Here is a 16,933-nt window from a genome sequence, read left to right as displayed (position 1 = left end):
CTGTTCTTCATGCACAGGAGTGTTAGATATTTTTAGTCTGGTCCTATGGTTTTGATCTGCTCAGAGATGGGATTATAATGAAATTATGACCCAGTTCTGACTGGGTTAAACTGGGCTAGCAGCTCTAAAAAGAGACTTCTGTCAAGGAATAGAGTTCATTGCTGCTTGCTACATCACGTAGGAAGGCTTTTGAAGCACCGTCTCATATTTCCCAACACATCAGAACCACATAAGATCCATTGAGATCACACTTAGTCACGCCCCCTCTTACACTGACAGGTTGAGCTCCCCTTCTGCGAAGGAGGAGTCCAGGACCTTATAAATGAGTAATGACACAGGACATCGGGGCTCTTCCGGGTTTGTGAACACGTCACAGACCGGAGAGCCCAGCGCTGTAAACTGTAACCTTTTTCTGCTTTGATTTTTAATACAATTTGTAAAACTTAATTGACCTTTCCTTGATTTATTGATATTGTGAATTGCCACTTCTAAGGAAGATTCAAGCCGGGGGGAGAGATGTGGGCTGGAGGGGATTTCCTAATGCAGTGACCCACAACCAGCTCCCATCTTTTAACAGGAGTGCTAAGCACTAGTAGTACAAAAACAATATGCCGAACAGCAGAAGCACAAACATGAGTCTGTGTGAGCAGATGAGTACGAATGAATGAACGAATTAACATGTGTCGACTCCTCTGAGGCAGCCATGCCAAAATTGTTCAAAACACCAAAGTTCATGCTCAATAATCCAGGTACGAATCCAACAGTGTTCAGTCAGGGCATCTGGATGGTTTCTTTCTTTTGCTGAGACACTTCACCCTTCATCCAAAGGACTTCTTCAGTCCTCCCCCGAGGAACGGACACCCTCTTCACCGTGAAGGGAGTTGACGAGGGAGAGGGAAGCCCCAGAAACCATCTTATCACCAGCAAACAGTTTTTTTCCCCCACTATGGGAGTGTGGCATTTGTGGGAATCCAGTTTGTTTGTGGCTCCTCGGACTGAAGAAGTCCTTTGGATGAAGGACGAAACGTCTCAGCAAAAGATTGAAATCGTCCAGATGACCTGACTGAACATTGTTGGATTTGTACCTGGATTTTATTGAGCATGAACGTTGGTGAAATGAATTCTAGTTTTTGCAACACACATGCATGCAAGCACACAAAACACATGCACATGCTAACTTCATGTTTATAAGTTAACTAAAAAGGGATGAACCTATCCAGCATGCTGCTGTTTCAAATCAACAAATTTGAAAAAAATAAAATGTCACCCCAGATTCTACACTGTGAAGATGTTTTACTAACAGTAAACAAATTTCAAGCAGGAAAAAGCATCAACAACGACAAGAAGTTAAAATAGTAACTGTTCAGTTTGTTGGAGATATTACTCCATAACAGGAAATAGGTCTAAGTCACATGATCTTTACAGTCAGCTGAGACTGAAAAGAGCTGGTGACTCATGTCAGACAGGATTTCCATCATTCTTAATGAATGTGCAACAAGTCATTTGTAAACAAGCAAAAACCACATCGAGCATGCACCAAAGCCCAGTTCTTTTATTATTAACTTCCTTTAAATACCAATAAACTCAACACCTGAGAGCCTTTAAATGTGAGCAAACACCTTCTTGGAGTAAGAATCTATTTCCTTTTCTAACCTACTGATGCTTTAAAAAAAAGAAAAGAAAATCAGCTGAACCTCTGCTCCTGTTTTCATATTTAACACCTCCTTCTAGGGATGCACGATATTGAATTTTTGGCCGATAACATATGTCGATACCGATACTTTATATAATTTCCTTTGTCAGAACATAACCCTCTTATTTAGGCTTATTTGCTACATAAATTGTGCAACAGCTCTAAGAGCTGGTGACATATATTCAGTAACAGCCATATGCTATGCATAGCAATTTAACTTATATTAAATGAAAAGTGTTAAATGTTATTTATTAGCATTAGTCAGCCGTGATGCTGTCTCACTTGTGGAGGCTTGTTCCAGGTTCCAAGTTGTCCATGAAGGACAGCCTTTTTAAGTTCAAAGTTTTTGTCTATCCATTGTGCCGTAAGACTTAATCATGCTAACGGAGCTAACATGACGTCCAAATGTCTGTGGTAAAACTCACCCAACAAGTCGTGCTATCGGCTATTAGCTTCTCAATGATGTCGGAAATGACGGCTTGTAACTCGGGTTAGGCTACGTCGGAAAAATATCTCCGACTGCGGACAATGTAGCGAGGCTCAACGTAGTCCATAAATCTTCGGAACCCGACATCCTCACCAATGAAAATAAAACTTCAACACTGCCAACATGAATGAAACTTGAATTTTCCTCTCCGCCGTGAGATCGGGTAGGCGCACGTGATGTCATCACGTTGTGCTGCCGCTGCAGGCAAAAACAGAGTCTTTTATATCGGCGAGTTATTTTAATAGAATGTCCAATATAAAACTTTAACGCCAATATCGGCTGATATGATACCATGCCGATAATATCGTGCATCGCTACCTCCTTCGTCATCTTTAGATGAGCAGCATTAACCAATTTTTGTAAATGTGTGTGTGTGTGTGTGTGTGTGTGTGTGTGTGTGGGCAAGCAGCTGTCGGTGTCCTGACCGTCTGGCAGAAGACGACATCCCGGCGGTACTGCAGCGACACGTCCATGGCGATGGTGGGGGCGCTGTCCTGCATCAGCAGGAACACCATGGACTTCTTGGCCTTGTCGCTCATCATGGAGACGCACTCCGTGAGCGTGGTGAGGAGGGGGTACAACGCCTCGCTCCACTCACCTGGAAACGCACACGGGACAGAAATTATTCAGTGGATACATTATTGAACTTTTTAGGACACGGACGAACAGACGACGATAAAAGCAGAAGCAAGAACTAAAACAGTTGCAGGCTGCTCTAAAGTTGCACCTGAAGCATGTGGACGGTGTACTCGAGCCTGGCATGTGGATCAGTCGTTTTTCAAAGACAGTAATTTAGAGAGAAAATGTATTAATTCCAACATTTTATGAGATGCGACATTATTTACTGTTGGAAACAAAATGCGTTTAAATGCTGCATCAGTGCCGTTTGTGTTCTTGCATTTGTTGCAATCCAACTACATCTGCACATTTAGTGCTTTTTTTGCTGTTTGTATTAGAGCCCGACCGATATTCATTCAACCTTTATTTCTACAGGTTAATCCCATTGAGACTCGGGGGCTCATTTACAAAAGAGACCTGATTTTAACAAAGAGTGATGACGAGCAGTAGACAATCATAAAAAGCATACAGATTGAGAATAACAAACAAAAGGAAAGGGTAAAACGAAACAAAAACAGCTAGGTTGTAACGCGATGCAGAAAACTAAAAACAGGAACATGTCTTCGTTGGTTTTTGTCATGAACTTAGATGTTTGAAGCCACTTAGAGGTCAAGGTTGAGAGCTTCAGATCTTTGTGCAAGATATTCCAGGAAACAGGAGCAGAGTAGCAGAAGGCAATTTTGCCAAGTTCAGTCCTCACTGAGGGAACACTGCATGTAATGATGTCCTGAGAGCGCACGCTGTAGCTGCACTCACACAGAGACATACTGATATGTCATAGTGACATAGCGATACATCGGTAGCGCCGATATTTTAGGCTGATATAGGTGTTTGTGGACCTTTTTTCATTCAACCTTTATTTAAACGGGTAAATCCCATTGAGCCTCAAGGACGCATTTACAAGAGAGACCTGATTTCAACAAAGAATGATGACAACAATGGACAACGGCAACAACAATAAACAGTTATAAAAAGTCATACAATTGTTTTGTTTTTTTAACAAATAGGATGGCTAAAAAAAGTAACAAAAAACAGCTAGATTCTAAAGCAAATGTAGAAAACTAAAAACAGGAGCATGTCTGCATTGGTCCCTGCCAGGAGTCCACCAGATTCTTAAAGCCACTTAAGAGAGGTCAAGGTCGAGAGCTTCAGATCTTTTTGTAAGATATTCCAGGAAACAGGATCAGAGTAGGAGACGGCCATTTTGCCTAGTTCAGTCCTCATTGAGGGAACACTGCAGGTAATAATGTCCTGAGAGCGCACGCTGTAGCTGCACTCACGCAGTGACATGTAGGAGGAGAAGTATGAAGGCAACAGACCAAGAAGTGATTTAAAGATGAAAATGTACCAGTGAGAGAGTCTGCGTGAAGTTAATGATGTCCAGTTAACCAGTGAATACAGGGTGCAGTGGTGGGTACGATAATCAGCCAGTTATGAATCTTAGTGCACCGTGATAGACAGCATCCAACATCTGCAGGGTGCTTGTAGGAGCGTTCATGTAAATAATGTCACCGTAATCAATAGAGGGAAGGAAAGTCACAGATACAAGGCGTTTCCTAGCATTCAGGGTTAGACAGGATCTGTTTCTGAAAAAGAAACCCAGTTTAACTTTCAGTTTCTTTACCAAGTTTTCCACGTGAAGCTTAAAAGAGAGATGCGAGTCGACCAAGATACCCAAATATTTATAGGAATCAACAAACTCAATCGGGACACCATTTGACCTATCAGTATCAGTGATAATCGTCTATTATGCACTGATATAAACACTGGGAACAAACCATGTCCATACTTGCAAAATACATAATTGTACAATGTATCCAGCAGAGGGCGCATGAAGACTACTTTCAAGTCATGGCCTTTCACTTTAACTTTCACTTTCAGCACAGCCGAAGCAGGGAGCAATACTGTGCAGTGTATTTTACTGAACAGAGCATGGCAAGTTTATTTAAACAGATTTGTAAAACAAATCAACAATTATAAATTATCTTCAATCCTCCAACATGCTTGTCATTAGCTACGTGCCTCTCATGTTAGCAAGCTAACGTTTAGATAACATAGCATAGGCTACTGCCTTGTAAAACTTTATCCAGAACAATAAATCTAACGTAGAGGTAAATACATATCAGTGTTGGTAACGTTATCTTTGTCGTCCTCAGTGAAATGCGTTGTTTGTCTGAAATCTGTACGCACGTTCGGAAGACCGTTTCAACACTTCAAGATTTAAAACAGGTTTTAAAGTAGCTATTTACTTAAGATTCTCAGGGGTGGACAAAGCTCAAAAAAGTTCAGCCATTATATCGATTATCGACATTAGCCTTCCCCCTCCCAACATCGGTATCGACGATAGTCAAAATGTCCATATCAGCCAGGTTCTAGTTTGTATATCAAAATGTTGAGCTCATTCAGGAGATGGGCGCTATGACAGTTGGTTTTTGTAACATTTATACTTTTGAAAAAGCAAACATCTATTTAAAACTTTTTTACTAAAGAAATGTATTCAGATCTCATTACTCAATTCAAAAACTTTCTCTTTCAAATCTGCTTCAGTAAACTGCTCTGTTTTATTTGTCCTTTTCTTTCAGCTGTTCCCTCTTCGGGGTCATACCAGAGTGAGTCATCCTCATCCATCTCACTCTGTCCTCTGCATCCTCTGTCCTCACTCCAACTTCTTCCATATCTTCTCTGACTACATCCATATATCCCCTTTTTTGTTTTCTTTAGCTACTTTTGGCTTTTAGCTAGCCTTTTTCTGCATTCAGTATTTAATGGTTTTAGCTTCAAGCTAGCCTTTAGGCACTTTTTTCTGTTTCTTTGCTATATTTAGTTTGCAGTTTTCTTCATTTAGCTCAGTTCAAACAATAAGATAAGTAGTCCCTTGCTACTTCGCGGTTTGACATTCGCGGTCTCGCTCTTTCTCGTTTTTTCAACTACTGTCAACTTTAATATTACTCACATGATTGAGATGGTACAGGATAATTAATGAGAAAAAATACTTCAGACAGGCGCTGCCATTTTGTAGCTTTCTTTGAAGAAGCATATACTGCAACACCAGTCAAAAGAACTACACTACCCAGAAGCCAGCAGTGCTTCCGGAGCTGCTTTCTGCCGAAATGGAGGGAAAGTTTTGCAACGCAAAGTCAGAACACATTAGCCACAGAACTGGCAGGAAAGTCACAAATAATCCTGAAGCTTCCTTAAGCTCAATTATCCATGAGCACATCAACCTGGACGGGGCGGTGGGCTTCGTCGCTGCAGGGTAGGTCTGCCGAACCAGAACAGAACTGCTGTTCTGCAGAGCTGGTGAGTAAAATTAGGCAGTACTGTACAGTACATTTACGTATGTTGTTAAAATGACGTATGTTTAAAAGTTTAGAACATTGCAAAAGTGGGGAAGGGTTTCAAAAGCCTTAAAATACATAATAATACTAAAATAAATATAGCGTTCCTACATCATGGTTTTTCACCTATCACGGTGGTGTCTGGAACATAACCCCTGCGATAATGGAGTGACTATGTATTAGAAGTGAGAAAGAGTAATATATTTTGTTTACATTTTTTCTTCTTTATTAAGTTTTTTTTTTTGTTGCATTTTTACTTCTATGCTTTTTGTATTACGCCGTTACTTGAAAACCCATAGAGATGCTTGTAGCAATAATGTGCTTTATAAATACAGTTACACTTTGATGATACCTATGTTCAGGTTCAAGAGGTTACTGTGATTGTGGCTTCAACAAGCTGATGATAATTTACAGGTTTTTGACTCACATGTTTGTGAGTGGCCACTCAATATCTAAAATAATAGGTTGCACCTGTGTTTGCAGTCAGTATTTGGCATTAACGCTGTATTCGAATAGAAAATGAAGATTTTGATAAATATTTTGACACTGTGGACCATGACATTTTATGTCATAAGCTATCAAGACATTGGTTTCTCAGATCACATTACTAGTTGGTTCTCTAATTATCTCTCATATTGAAGGGAATATGTTCAACATAATGGTACTTCTTCCAGTTATTTAATTGGCAACAATGGTGTACCACAAGGTTCAGTCTTAGGGCCCACCTGCTTCACAATCTACATAAGTAATGTAGGTCATATCATTTCTGATGCATCTTTACATTTCTACGCTGACAACACAATTGTTTTTGTCGAGCTAAAACAGTTGCTAAGGCTTTCCAGCTTTTACTGTCTGCATTCAACATCATTCAGTCAGATTTGTGCCGTCTCAAACTTGTGCTAAATGCTGACAAAACAAAAGGAATGTAGTTTTCAAAAAGGAAGTCGGTACCAGCAGCAGTCCTTCCTTCTATTTTAGCTACAAATGGTGTTCTTATTGAGTTTGTCGAGTCCTACATATACTTGGGCTCAACTGCAAGCTGGACATGATTTCTGAGAATCGTAGGGCACTTGCAGCTCCTGGAACTCACCGGAATAAAGAATTTGATCTTGGAGAAAGCTAATCGAACACAGACCGGGCGGAATGGCCACAAATCTGACTGTTTGGATTTGCCATTGAGTGTACCAGCAGAACTGAAGGCAGACAGAAATCAGAGTCTGCCTGCCCAAAACAATTGTTTATCTGAATTTGGCCTCCCCGCTGGCCTTGGACAGGCCAACTTATCTCAAATTGATCCTGGAGGATACGAAAACTAGAAGATCTGCCTGCCCTTCCCGAGGGCATCTCTGGCCTTATCACATCTGTGACACTGATAGACATTGTACCATCTTATCAGAACTTTGGAACTTTCTGGAGTTTCCATAGCGACTCACCACCTTTGTTGACCTCTATGCATAAATGCATTATGATGTCATTGTGTGTTGCTGTTTATGCTGCAAGGTCTTTTTTTTTTTTTTACTTTTGCACTGTGCCCCACCAGGACATGGAGTGAGACATGATTTTTTTGGGGGATTCCTTCACCCTCATGTTCTCTTTCTCATCTGCCTGCATGTTGTTTGTAACAGGTCTCTCTTATAAATGAGTCTTCGAGGCTCAATGGGAACTAACCTGCATAAATAAAGGTCTAATAATAATAATAATAATAATGTCTCCTCATCAGTGCAGACCGAACTAGCCAAAAGGCCTTCTCTTCCTCCGCTCCTGTAACTTCGAACACCTGTTAAGTTCAATGCAAGAATCAATGCAGACATGTTCCTGTTTTATACACTGTTTTATAATGTAGCATGTTTTTTTTTTTTATTTTGTTTTATATCACTTCTTTTATATACGTTTCATTTTTATATGCTTGCTTTCATATGAATGTTGTGTGTACCTCATTTGTGATTTTTGTTTAAAACAGCTCTCTTTTGTAAATGAGTCCTCGTGACTCAATGAGACTGCATTGTATAAATAAAGGTTAAATGAAAAAATAATATTGTTTTAGTTATTCTGTATCATCTGTGTGGTTTGTAGACCTGGACATTCTCAACAGCCTCTGACATTTTTTTCTGTCAAAGTAGAGCTCCTCTTCAGGTGTCAACATGCCACTATGAGCGATGCTACAACCCTGACTACTTCGAGAGAACGTTCGTTGCTCCAACTTATTGAACTTGTTCAAATGTTCAGCAACAGAACAGTGAGCATGTGGAATGCTGTTCACCACCTGCAACCCACTGAGATACTGGCCTAATTTCTTCAAGGAACAAGAGCAGAGTGGGGGAGCAGCTCTTACCTGGGTACGCTTCCTCAGCACAGGGGCTTCCATCTGAAGAAGGGTTTGAAGGTGCAACATGCAAGATCAGCAGAGCCACAGAAGACAGAGACAAACACATAAAACACAGCAGACCAGGGTCAAATGTAGTAAAAACGACTTCTAGGCCTTTTCTGTCTTAAAAGTTCTGCAAACTCTGAACTGCTTTCATGGCAAAATAAATGTTTTTACAGACGTTTGACCATAAATCACATGTATAGAACAAAACTTTTAACACTGGCAACAAACGTGAAGCACAAAACACAAAGAGGCACGTCTGACTTCATTTAAAGTTCGTAAAAAAAAAAAAGCTGCTTTGATTTTAAGCGAAATGCTTTCATGTTAGAAGCTGAGCAGAGAAATCGGCGTGAACCCTGCCGAAGCAGCAGGAGAAGAAAGTGCTAAAATGAACGTACAGTTCGTTTGTTCAGGGCTGGGGGGGCGTGCAGAAGAAAGGGCGGGTGCTGATGATGAGGATGGTAGAGGTGGCTCTGATGATGAGGATGATGGTGAAGGGGAGTCTTGTGATGAACTTCCAGGGTTGATCCAGAAAGCTCGTGTTTTATTGTCACCTTTTCAAAGCCACACAGATCAGAGTCGACACAAATTTACTTTTTTTGTTTTTTTAAAAACAGGTGTGGGAATGGACTTCGGTGGAGCAGATGAAGGCTTCAAAAAGAAGCGTTACCTTTCTTGGTGCTGTCGCCCTGTTGGTCACTCTGAGTACTGTCCCGACTGTCCATGCTGGGTCTCCTCTGTTTCTGAAGCAGCTTGTCCACTCGCTGGATGATGCACTCCAGAGATTTATCCACGTTCACCCACACTTTCTCCTGATGGGGCAGAGACACGCGGGGTTTACACAACTGAATTTATCGCTCTGGATTATCACCAAAGTTCATGCTCAATAATGCAGGTAGAAATCCAACAATGTTCAATCAGGTCAGGTATGTGGGAATCAGTTTGTTTGATGGGCTCCTCGGATTGAAGAAGTCCTTTGGATGAAGAATAAAACGTCTCAGTCAAAACAGAAAATGTCAATTACCTGACTAAACATTGTTGGATCTGGATTACCGTAATTTTCGCTGTATAAATCACAGGTTTTTTTTTTACATAAAATAGCAAGCCTGTGACTTATACAGCGAAGCGACTTATTTATGTTTTTTTTTTTTCCATATTTATAACCCAATTTTTGGCTGAGATCTGCCGATTTCATTCATTCTGACATGGAAAATATCGAACACTACCATTTTCAGCCACTATAGGGCGCTCAACTAATCTGGCAAGCCAAGTGTCTCATTAATAGGTAAAAGTGGCTATTAATGAGACACTTTGCTTGCCATACTAAGCCACCTTCATCTCGCTCTGGAACTCCTGGAGCAAACGTCAAATCAACTGCATTTTGCTGCACCGCCCAGGTGAAATTCAGCTGATCTGAACCTCAGCGCATTTATTTAGAAAAAGTTCAACTGACACACACCTTTACTATAATGTCGAGCAAACAAATAATTGTTTTTAAGTGATGATCTTTTAAATTCTTGTTAAAGTCCTCCCGTGCACGCTCCCGCAGCCGCCATTTGGTAGCCAATTGATTTTTGGCACAACACCGGCCCACATTTCCGTGTTGTCAGCGGTGACACGTAACAGATGCGACGTTTACGGCGGCAAGTACGGTAAGTTTGGAAAAACTGTCAGATCTACCAAAACGAAAATGATAAACTGATTTTAAGGAAACAATAACTCTCAGTTTGGAAACTTTATGCATTTCCTGTCTTATCAAACAAAACACTGTGACCCAAAAATCAACCACGATTTTATGTAAAACTTGCAGCGGAGCAAGTTATCTCAACAACCAAGCTCCAACTAACATTAAAGATCTTATTGTTCCATATTTTCTCCAACATAATACTTCACCCTCAAACTGAAGGTTTACCTGTGGTTCCTAGAGCTTCTAAAAGTACAATACAAGGCAGAGCTTTCAGGCTCCTCTCTTATGGAACTAACTTCCAGTTTCTGTCCGTGAGGCTGACACACCGTTTACTTTTAAGACTAGACTCAAGACTTTTATTTGTGTTATATCCTATAACGTTGGCTTGGGTTTCCTGAGCTATCCCATAGTTCTGGTGCTATAAGCTTAGACTGCAGGACACCCTAACCACACTTCCTCACTCTGCTGCTGTCTTTACTTACTCTACTGTTCATCACCCCAGTTTTACAGCAACTTCACTGGCTTCCAGTCACATTCAGAATTCAATTTAAAATCTTGTTGTTCACTTTCAAAGCTATCCACAACCTCGCCCCTCCTTACCTGTTAGATCTCCTACACATTACCACCCATTCACGCTCCCTTCGTTCTTCCACTTCCATCCACCTTAACGTGCCTCTTGTCCGCCTCAGCACCATGGGACACAGAGCCTTTTCTCACTCTGCTCCCCAGCTCTGGAATGCTCTTCCGCCGGACATCCGTAACATTGACTGCCTTCTGACCTTCAAATCAAAACTCAAAACTCATCTGTTCAAGCTAGCCTTTTCACTTTAACTGTTATTTTTAAATGTTATTTTCTTTTTGGTTTAGTGTTTTTAATAGTTATTTTATATTGTTTAATACTGTGTTTTTAATGCTGTGAAGTGTCCTTGGGTGTTTTGAAAGGCGCTGACAAATAAAATGCATTATTATTATTATTATGTTTGTAATTATTTCTATCATTAAAATCCGTTTTTTTTACATAGCAACTACATCTTGACCAATCGTTCTGTGTCTGTCTCTTTCCTGTCCTTTCTAACCCTAACTAGCCAATGCAGATGGCTGCACTTCCTGGTTCTGGTTCTGCTGACGGTTTAATCGAGTTAAAAGAAAGTATGAAGGATGAAACATCTCAACAAAAAAAAAAATACTGTCCAGATGACCTGACTGAACTTTGTTGGATTAAGGCCTTAAAATGTGCTAAATGTATTTAATATATTGTATGTGTTTTAATGCCCTACAGATATACTGTATATTACAAACGTATCATCACTTTAGAAACGTACCCATTCCTCTTCGTGCCAGTCCACATGCAGCGATGAACGACTGTTGCAACCGCTCCACTTGGCGAGCAGGGTGTCCTGGTCATTGCGGAGGACTACCTGTTCGGATTCGGTGGAAGGAGATGCTTTCGAGGCAATGTACTCGGGTCGTGCAGCATCCAAAGCCTGAATGGCCAAAGTCAGCAGCTTGCAGTCGCACACTGTCACTAGCTGACGTGTCTGAGCAGATAATAATGACAAAAAAAATGATAAAGACGTAATGATACGATCATTAACAAACCCCATTTTCATTTTACCTTATCAGTCAGAATAGCAAGCGTTCTTTCCAGCCCACTGGCTGACCGGTCTTTGGCAGCTCGGGAAAGCCTCTCAGAGTAGTAGCTAACTTGAGTCTTGAGCGTGTTGATGTGGGAGATGATCTCTTTGGCTCGAACAATGTCCTGTGGGGTGTAAACGATGGACTGCGAGCTAGAGATGGCGCTGCTGTAGGGAGTAAAGAAACTTGTATCAAACCGTACGCTGACGACACGCTTTTCTATACTTTAATACAGAGTTAACTAATATGTCTGAGGGGGGTTAAACTAAAGAAAATACTCTATTGCTCATCAAATATAACTTTATTAAAATACATTTACAGACATATATAGTGTTTGTAAGCTCATGCCAGCTCTGTGTGGTGGTTTTATTAAGCTATTTAGGGAAAACAAAATGATCATATACAGTAGTCCCTCACTACTTCGCGGTTCGTTTTTCGCGGACGCCCTCTATCGCAGTGTTTCAAAGTAATATTAGACATGACACACAATTCTGGCTGATTGATGGATGAGCCGCAAGATCGGCATGGATTTTTTATTTTAAATAAATTATTTGAAATGATTTAGCACCTGTGTGCAGCCCACAGCTGTGGGAGAAGCTTCCACCTGCAGCTGATCAGCTGATCGCCGTGCAAAGCGGAGAAGTGGGCGTGGCCGAGAGAGCAGCCGAAGGCAGAGAGCTGAAATCATGACATTCTGTGCTCTTTTTGAGCATTTAGAGTTTAGAAACATTGTTTAGAATATTGCAAGAATGTGGGAAGGGTTTAAAATACCTTAATATATATTAACACTAAAATAAACTACTTAGTACTTTTACTACTATTCCTACTTCGCGGTTTTTCCACTTATCGCAGGGCTTCAGGGCACCGATACCCCGCGATAAACGAGGGACTACTGTAATTTTACAATTTCAGATGCATCTTAATTAAAACAAAAATTAATTTTCAAGTGAAATTTGGTGTTGTTAAAAGACCAGAGATACATCAAAGTTCATGCTCAATAATCCAGGTAAAAAAAATCCAACAAAGTTCAGTCAGGTCATCTGGACAGTTTTTTTTTGTTGTTGTTGAGACGTTTCGTCCTTCATCCAAATGACTTCATCAGTCTGAGAAGCCACAACAAACTCAGTCCCACAAGCAGCGCACTCACATAGTTGACCAACCAGTTTGTTGGTGATAAGATGGTTTCTGGGGCCGCCCTCTCCCCCCTTCGACTCCTCTGGGGCAGCCATAGCCAAAGTGGTTCAAAACATCAAAGTTCATGTGCAAAAATTCAGTGATTATTATTACTGAGTCCCACAATGCTTGTGGGATTCAGTTTGTTTGTACCTTCTCAGACTGATGAAGTCCTTTGACGAAGGATGAAAAGTCTTAACAAAAAAAAAAAAAAAAGGATTTTCTACCTGGATTATTCAGCATGAACTTTGAAGTTTTGAACCACTTTGGCTATGGCTGCCTCAGAGGAGTCGATAAGTGAGAGGGCAGGCCTCAGAAACCATCTTATCACAATCAATCTGGTTGGTCCACTATCTGGGTTTGCTGCTTGTGGGAATCGGTTTGTTTGTGGCTCCTCGGACTGATGAAGTCCTTTGGATAAAGGACGAAACGTCTCAAAAAAAAAAAAAAAAACGTCCAGATGACCTGACTGAACTTTGTTGGACCAGAGATACAGTTAAATATGCAAACTGTGCAGCACTTAAATCAACTGTATTTCATTACAAGCAACTCAAAAGAGCAAATATTTGTGACACAGAGATGCAAATAATGAAATAAAAACAAACAAAGCAGCAACTCACCATCCCTCCTCATAAACGCTGATTTAAAAAAAACAAAATCAGGAGAAAGCCAGAAGCCAAACAGCAAAATTAATTCAGGAATTATAAAAAAACAACAACATCCATTTCATGTCAAATTAAAGCAGAGTAACGTTTGAGCCGTTTAAATTATAAGTTAAATATGAGCGGCTGTGAAACATTTGATTTTTTAAGTTTCCCATTTGATTCTCATTTAATGAGGTGAACTTACTGTTTCTTTGCCTCCTCAAACTTCTGCACGAGCTTCCTCAGGCCACCGTTTTTAAAACCTTGGCAGTGAGCAGCCGGAGCGCCGATCGTTACCACATCATACGTGTGCTCTGAAAAATATAACCCACCGTCGGTAAAGGATGAAAACCCCACAGAAAAACCTGCGTTTGCGTCTCACCGAAGCCCAGCTCATCCTGCACCCTCATCCTCTGCACGTGGAGGTTGGTTGGCATGAACTCCAGCTTCCTCTCTGCCTTCAGGTTACTGGCTTTAAACGATGGACCTGATGTGTTGACATCAAAAAGAAAATGGATCAATCGTTTATTTAAAACTCGCTTGATATTTTATAGATTTACCAACATTTAGAATCCACGTAGACACAAACCTCTGTAGCTGCTGAGGTCAAACAGCGTTTCCTGGTATCTTTGTATCATAGACTGGTGCTGAGAGATGATCTGACGCCGCAGACTCTCCCAGCAGGGGGATAACTCTCCCAGCTCCTGCAGCTCGCACACCCTGAACACACACCAGACAAGGAAAAATAAGACACACGTGAGTATAAACCTCATTATTACAGCAAGAAAATTTTACAACTTCAATAAAAGATAGGAAACAAATAGTTCCAGCATATCAAGTTGGAGATTTTGATGAATATTTGTCATGCTCAATTAAAAGAACAAACATTTTGTGTATATTGTACTGTGGTTTTTATGAGCTCTGTTTTAGAGAAAATTGAATAAATAATGAGAAAATAAATCCAAGCACAGTTGAAATGAGTTTACGTTAGAGAGGACATGGAGGCAGTTGGAGTGAGGACAGAGGACGCAGAGGACAGAGTGAGATGGAGGAGGATGACTCGCTGTGGTGACGGCTAAAGAGGGAAAAGCCGAAAGAAGAAGATTCGTCTAAATCTTTATACGTACAGTTAAAGTCTCTACAATAACTTAACTTGACAACCAAGCAGGTAGTTTTGTTTTGCCACCACAAAAATAATTTGTTTGACAAGCGTCATTAGCTTGACCATTTCTCAGAACAATGGGAAAGTCCAAGGTAAAGTAAAGATCCAAAAAGAATACTAGATTTACAAAAAGTTGGAAAGGTTTTTTTGAAGCCTTTTCTAAACATTTCAGTTTCCAAAATCAAAAGTTTAAATAACTGTATAAACAGGTGATTTAAATGTGTCACCACTTTCGACAAGGTCTGTAAGAAGACCCAAACTACACCCCCCAGATTTAATTCAATTCAGTTTATTTATATAGCGCCAAGTCACAACAGAAGTCATCTCAGGGCACTGAACAGAAACTGGATTAAATCCCGGCTGGGGACTTTTCTGGGTGGAGTTTGCATGTTCTCTCTGTGCATGCGTGGATTGATCCAGGTACTCCAGTTTCCTCCCACAGACCAAAAACATGCATGTTAGGCTGACTGGTAACTCTAAATTGTCTCTAGGTGTGAGTGAGAGAGTGAATGGTTGTTTGTCTGTATGTGTCCCTTTGATGGGCTTGCGACCTGTCCAGGGCGTCCCCCGCCTCTCACATAGTGACTGCTGGATTCAATTCAACCTTTATTTAGACAGATAAATCACACTGAGCCTCGAAGACTCATTTACAAGTGAGATCTGTTTAGACAGACAAAAAAAGTAGGGAAACTGGACACGTAAGAATTGGAGGCAAAAAAAATTTCCTATCAAACTTTTTCTTCTTGGCTGAGAAGAAAGACCTGATATTGAAAAAACACCTCGCACATACAAGCACATGGTGATGTAGACATTCCACAGAGGGGGGGGAGACGACAAGAGCGGTGAGCATGTCCAAGGACGCTCTCGAGGGCACTGTAGGAGTTCTGATAAGGATGGAATAATCAGCCAGTGTCTTCTGGTGAGATCTGTAAACATTCTCAGGGGATGTCAGGGAATAGCCAAGGACAACACCTTTGGGAATCCAAAAGTCCAGAAATGATGACACAATGTTTATTCAGCTTGTTCCCTCAGATTGATCAGTTGGAATTCCTCCACTGGGGGGGGGGGGGGGGGGGGGGGTTTGTCGGATTACATTTTCTTCAGGCGAATTCAGATAAGGTGGCCTTCAAGGCCAGTCAGGGAGCAAAATTCAGATAAACACAGTTGTTTTGGGGACAGGCAGAACTTAATGACATCTACCTTGAGTTTGTGTTGGTCCACTCAGTTCTGAAATGTCCAAATTACATGGCCACATCAATGGACCGTGCCTGAGAATAATATCCGAGATCTGATCCATTCTGCCAAAAGCATTTGAGTCTGGGTGCTTGAGGCACGACCCAAGCCATCATAAAAGGCAAGCGGCATTATCGGGTCCAAATTTGCTGCCGGCGACTTCCTTGATTGTAGATAAACCAGCAACCAGCCGAGTCCTGCTTTTTGGACTCGGCTGGTTGCTGGTTTATCTACAATCAAGGAACAGTTATCGTAAATTCACTTATAAATGCATCCTTAAAATCCACAAATGGCAGCAGAGATAGAAACATCAAGTCTTCAAGTCGATGAGATATCCAGCTTCGTGTGCGTCAACAGGGCTTGCCTAAAGCCTGTCTTCTCTTCGAAGAAATGTTCTCAATTGTGTTGAGGGACCAACTGACAAATCCAAGTCCAAAATTATGGTTCGGAAGATATGTAGAAGAGAGGCTCAGAAACAGTTTCACAGACAGGACAGAGCAGCAAAGCAAAGCGGCGAGGGAGAGGAGGAGAAAAATATCTGACCTCGGCAAGAGCAAGTGGTGAAGTGGGCATCAGTGACCCCCGTGGCCCGGAAAGGAAGAAGCGAGTAAATGTAATGGATGCAATGTTTCCCTTACTTTACTTGCCTTGGCAGGGCGCTCATATCTTCTGTGATATTTTTCGATTGGGTGTGGAGGCTGGAGACAGAGACACGTCTGTGTTGCGCGCAGTTTGTACAGACAGTTTTCAGACAGTGGGGGGAGGGTGTTGGAGACAGCTCAGCATGACAAAGATGGAGCCATAGTCATAGCTTTTTACCTAGTGCGTTTGTATTGCGCGCTGCTAGCTTAGTGCTACGTCCGTGCCAGGAGTTGGTTTTTTGTTTTTTTTTTTT

The 16,933-nt window shown here is 41.2% G+C and overlaps 1 protein-coding gene across 1 annotated transcript in view; it reads right to left on the bottom strand.

Annotated features, from left to right (window-relative positions):
• LOC119428787 (inositol polyphosphate-4-phosphatase type I A) overlaps window positions 1-16,933 on the bottom strand; it is a 48,409-nt gene that overhangs the window by 21,852 nt on the left and 9,624 nt on the right. Inside the window, exons 9-18 of the mRNA XM_037696463.1 lie at window positions 14,233-14,363; window positions 14,026-14,130; window positions 13,849-13,957; window positions 13,620-13,637; window positions 11,807-11,993; window positions 11,514-11,729; window positions 9,175-9,316; window positions 8,903-9,058; window positions 8,469-8,501; window positions 2,606-2,778 (exon numbers count right to left, since the gene is read on the bottom strand). Of these exons, the coding sequence (XP_037552391.1) occupies window positions 2,606-2,778; window positions 8,469-8,501; window positions 8,903-9,058; window positions 9,175-9,316; window positions 11,514-11,729; window positions 11,807-11,993; window positions 13,620-13,637; window positions 13,849-13,957; window positions 14,026-14,130; window positions 14,233-14,363 (1,270 nt within the window). The remainder of the gene's footprint in view (window positions 1-2,605; window positions 2,779-8,468; window positions 8,502-8,902; window positions 9,059-9,174; window positions 9,317-11,513; window positions 11,730-11,806; window positions 11,994-13,619; window positions 13,638-13,848; window positions 13,958-14,025; window positions 14,131-14,232; window positions 14,364-16,933) is intronic.

Source organism: Nematolebias whitei, chromosome 23, assembly GCF_014905685.2.
Source record: "Nematolebias whitei isolate Nwh7 chromosome 23, NemWhi1, whole genome shotgun sequence".
Classification (NCBI taxonomy): domain Eukaryota; kingdom Metazoa; phylum Chordata; class Actinopteri; order Cyprinodontiformes; family Rivulidae; genus Nematolebias; species Nematolebias whitei.
This window is presented reverse-complemented; position numbering and strand designations above follow the sequence as displayed.